General features: G+C 39.5%; 1 protein-coding gene across 1 annotated transcript in view; it reads left to right on the forward strand.

The window, feature by feature from the left end:
- The window catches only part of PPARGC1A (peroxisome proliferator-activated receptor gamma, coactivator 1 alpha), a gene marked incomplete at its 5' end in the record, with an annotated part of 59,645 nt that extends 55,995 nt beyond the window's left edge, over nt 1-3,650 (forward strand). The window contains 3 exons of the mRNA XM_010132384.1: nt 1-117; nt 468-619; nt 3,547-3,650. The exon at nt 1-117 is cut by the window's left edge and continues 5 nt beyond it. Of these exons, the coding sequence (XP_010130686.1) occupies nt 1-117; nt 468-619; nt 3,547-3,650 (373 nt within the window). The remainder of the gene's footprint in view (nt 118-467; nt 620-3,546) is intronic.
- Nucleotides 3,651-5,048: the final 1,398 nt, after the last annotated feature.

Consider the following 5,048-nt stretch of genomic DNA (forward strand, 5'->3'; position numbering starts at 1 on the left):
GCGTCGTGTGATTTATCTGGGTAAAATCAAATCTGACACAACCCGAACAGAACTGAGGGACCGGTTTGAAGTTTTTGGTGAAATTGAGGAGTGCACAGTAAATATGCGGGATGATGGGTAAGAACTTCAGCAATTGCTTCTTGTTTGGGAGCTACCATATGTAAAAAATAATGGCAGAAGGATTACTGGTATGGGAGTTACCAGTGTAAGTGCTGTTCCAGATGACATGCCGAGTTCAAAATCATATTTATTTTCTTTCATCCTTATTTATTAATCTTGCTAGTTGAGATTCCCTGTCCCAGAAATAAATATTTAGTTGTGTGACAGGACAATCATGCTGATAAATGGATGCAGTACTTCCGGCATTTCCACTGCTGAATCTCCTCCAAGCTCTTTCCAGGAACGGGTTACACTAATGTGCGTTAACTCTTTTCAGTTTTTTTCACAACTGTATTTTTCAATTGCAGAGACAGTTATGGTTTCATCACCTACCGCTACACTTGTGACGCCTTTGCTGCTCTTGAAAATGGATACACTTTACGCAGGTCAAATGAACCTGACTTTGAGCTGTACTTCTGTGGACGCAAGCAATTTTGCAAGTCTAACTATGCAGACCTAGGTAGGTATTTTGCTATATGTGACTTAAAGTATGTAACTGGAACCTTGTAATGCAGGAGAATCTAGGGTTTGCTTCTTTTTGTTTAATGCTTAAATTATTTATATGATATGGGGCAGTTAAAGGAAGTGGGTTTTACTTGCCGCAGGAAGTTTGAAAGTTTACTAGTCTGGGCTCTAATCTGAGCTGGCTTCTTTCAGATGCTTCAGACCTGAAAAATTCAGATTGTGAAAATTCTTTTCAAGTCCACTTCCATCATTATCAAAAACAAGTGCCTGATATTCAATAGTAAATTTCCATGTTGAAATGATAGCACCACAGAAACCTCCTGCATGCTTTGCTGTTTGTTCTTTGCTATACTACGACTGCTTGGTTCTAATACCTGATTTATTTATGTGAGCAATAAGCAGAGATCAAAGTTGATACCCCAAAAAATTCATTATGATTCTTACTTTGCCATGAGTTGTGCTGAAGGTGTGCAGAACTTGCCAGAGGCACTCCTTAAATGCAATTCGTAGTTACTCAGATTTGAACAATAGAGGGCTTGTGACAAAATCTGACCCTTAGTTTCGCAAAGACTACAGATCTCAGCTGGTGGTTCTCATGCATAAGCAATATGTATGAAGATGTCTCCTTGCAGGGACTTTCAGTCAGGATGTAGGAGGCTGCAGGCTGTGGAGAGCTTAGAAAATCTCTTGGTGTTTGCTGTCCCACTGATGTGGGGCAGTATGCATGCCGGTTTCCAGATCCCAGTATACTGGGAGTAACTGCAGACCCAAGTGTGCACACTGGCTGGGGACACACATCTGGGTATGTCCTAGTCCTGTCTGGACAAAAACATACGGTTCTGTCCTATGCACTGGGTCAGGGTACAATGCTTTCCCTTGCAAGTGTGTTTGGAGATGTTCAGAGTCTTACAGCAGGGATACTGATTTAAGAATATGCATAAAAAAACCGCGCAGACTGCCAAAACATCCTCTGTAATATTATAATATATTATAAACTCACTTCTTATTTAATTAACTTTTAAAATGTAAAGTATTCATTAAATGTTAAACCTTTCCTAATACCTGTAGACTAGACGTATGGGAGATACTCTTTACTGAATAACATAGCAAAGGACATTTTGCTGTTGAATCTATATTAATCAGATATTGTGGGTTTTTATAAATAAATGACCACAGTCATTAAAACCTCTCATAACCCGTAACACAGTGCTAATGAAATATTGTATGTGCTGCCCTCAGCTCTGTACAATGCAGGAAGTGAATACAGATATATTTTTTTCTAACCAATTGATGTCTTTTCAGAATTAATGATAAAGAAGATACGCATTGTTCACAATGAATATGCGATAATTCACTTCAGTGGCTAAACAGATAATGTAAAGCTAAGGAAAGGCAATTGACTGCTGAAGAGATGTAGGGTTGATGTAGAAAATATAAAAGGTAGCAAGGCATTTGTCGAAATGTAGGCTGATAAAAACAGTAAAAATAGATTGAAGTCTTGACTTGATTTGACTTATCTTCAGGAATGAAAGCCAGGGTCGTCTCTGTATCTCAGAAAATCTGGAGTTTAAAATAAGTCATCTGAAGGGAACCCTCTTGAACATTATTCATCACTGGGAGTATTCCCTGGCAGGTCTCTCCATGCTGAGTGGGATTCCCAGAGTATCTGTGAGCAGAGTATTTTCACTTTGTCCTGCTGACAGCTTGAGCTTCTGTACTTCAGATTGCATTCCCTGTATTTTGCAGAGTATCTGATAGAGCTACATAAGGAAATGGCAGGATGAACTTTAAAATTCATGAGCTAGTACAAGGACAGAGAGAATTAATCAGCCTTGGGTTGAGTACAGAAGAAAGAAAACACTTGAAAATAGTAGTCAGAAGTTTAACACCTCTCCTCTGTGAGAAGATATTGTCTTAACAGAACTTGTAATGAACATTTAATGCACAGTGTGTCTTATAGTGGTAGATGGGGAGTTCTGATTAATTCAACACAAGAAATGGCAAGAAAAGGGCACTGTCATAAAGGAGTTGTGACACAGGAACTAGGGACAGTCAGTGTTAAGCAGGGATGACTCCAAAAGGAAATTCAATGCTTGCAGCCACATCAATAATTGCCGCACTGGAGCTGGGTGGCCAAAAATGTACAATCTCTCCTTTGCGCTAGGAACAGACTGACGTCTGTGTCTAGGCAGCTAGCAAAGCTGGTGCAGGTATTGCAGGTCATAGCAGCTGGACTGTTACTGCTGCAGTGACATAAGCTGCAAAAGGCTGGGGAGGCCACCTGAGATCTCTTGTACAGTGGTGCAGAGTCCCTGCCCTGAATTGCTCACACTCTAAAATCAGACTGGAATCACCCCCAAAAATCAGACTGGAAGCAAAAATGGAGTTTCAGGGAGGTGTAGTGACTTGTACAAGACTCGGAGGCAGAGCAGGCAGAAGCAGCCGTGTCCCCTGCATGCTGCCTGCAGGCTGCCATGGCTTTCTGCAGAACCACCCCCCTGTTACCTTTATCAGGAGAAGTAAGTTTTGGGCATTGCATGTTGTAAAACAAGAGTTGCAAAATGATGGTGGAGTTTTGGGTAAAGCATCTGTAAAGATTATACCTGGACTACTTTGAGACCTATATATTTCAGCATGTGGGTGTCCAAGTCCTTGGAGAACCTGTTTTGAGTTTACCTCTCTGTGAGTGCATGCAATTTATGGTTCTCCCCCACTACTGATGACATGTCCTGCTTCTTACCAGAAAGCTCTGTCCATACTTAAAGCTTCTCTGATGACTGTTTCTGGGCTTTATCATCCCATAAAGTTGTAAGTGGATTGTTTCTCTGGTGCCTTGTTCGTACCATTGTACAGAGAAAGTGATGTAAGTAACTTGGTAGTGGTTCATGCCTCTTATCTAAACTTGCATCCTTTGGGTTTCAGATTCAAACTCAGATGATTTTGATCCTGCTTCCACTAAAAGCAAGTATGACTCCATGGATTTTGATAGTTTGCTTAAAGAGGCACAGCGGAGCCTGCGTAGGTAACATGCATCAGACCTGAGGAAAATGGAGGGATGGCGAATACCTCATGGACATCACGTCCTTCAATAATGGACAATTAAAAAGTCATACTTAGGAATTTCTCCTACCTTACACTCTGTTCAAAACCATGGTTTACATGAACACAGCTGCTCAACGAGTGGAGAGGCAGGATGGCTGTCCAGTAAGCACACGTGTGTCCATGGGTGTCAGCTTTGCTTTTGCGGGTGATCGGTGGCGGGGGAGCCAGGCGTTCCTTGTGAGTTCAATGCAAACCACGAGACATGGCAGCAGTTCCACAGAGATACACATATAATGATGAACTGCAAAATCTGTACATACTGCATTTTAACAAAAAAAAGAACAAAAACAAACAAAAAAAATTTGAGAACTATGGCTGCTGATATCTGGGAGTCAAACACTGCATTTTTTTTTTTTTTTTATGAAACTTCTTCTCACAACACAGTGATAATACGACAATCCAGAAGAAACCGCAGGTCCCAGAAGCCTACAATCTGTTTCGGCTTTGTTTTAAGGTTTTTTTGTTTTCTTTGGAGTTGTTTTTTCTTTTCTTGTGTTTTTTTTTTTTTTTTTTAAGTCCTTGCAGAAAAGAAAATGAAAGGCTCAAGCTTCCCTAACATTTTGAAGTTTCATCTTTTAAATCTGACACCCGTGTAAATGTCTATAGCGTTGATCTTCCACAGCAAAATTTTCAAAGCCTTGTTAATGGTCAAATGTGCAGCTTGTTCAGCGATTTATTCTAATGAGAGGACGTGGTGTTACATTATTAATGAGAGTTGGATATAACTATCTGGGTGTGTGCACAGGTAGTTTATTTGCTACATCCTCTAAAGTAGTTGAGTATTTACAAATGTTAAATGGAGTATTTTTGTTTATGTACATACTGTATGACGATGCTCTTTTTTGTTACAGCTATGCACTGTAAATGCAGCCTTCTTTTCAAAACCTGCTGAATTTTTCTTAATCAGAAATACTCAAATGTAATTATATGAGGTGAAACAATTATTGTACACTAACATGTAGAAAGCTGAACTTAACGCTTATATATATTTGATTGTAAAAAAAAAAGAGAGAAAAGTGTGTGGGTGAGGGTGTGCTTGTGCATATGTGTGTGCGCGTGTGCCTGAGTGCAAAAACGCTTTACACATGTTCATCCCTTCTTTGGTGAGCTTATGTAAGAACTTTGTCCAGAATTACCCTAGCCCAAAATGTATTAACCACTTCTGCAGTATTTTTCCACATTTTTCTCATTGCTTGATTTTCTTTTGCAGTTTTATACACTGAATTTGTTAGGGGAATAAAATTTTCTCATCTAAATTTTTCTAGGAGATACCATAATTTTATGTAAAGTCTCTCAAATGGGTAATCATTAAAAAAATGTTT

This window comes from Buceros rhinoceros, unplaced genomic scaffold, assembly GCF_000710305.1.
Source record: "Buceros rhinoceros silvestris isolate BGI_N320 unplaced genomic scaffold, ASM71030v1 scaffold8513, whole genome shotgun sequence".
NCBI classification, from domain to species: Eukaryota; Metazoa; Chordata; class Aves; order Bucerotiformes; family Bucerotidae; genus Buceros; species Buceros rhinoceros.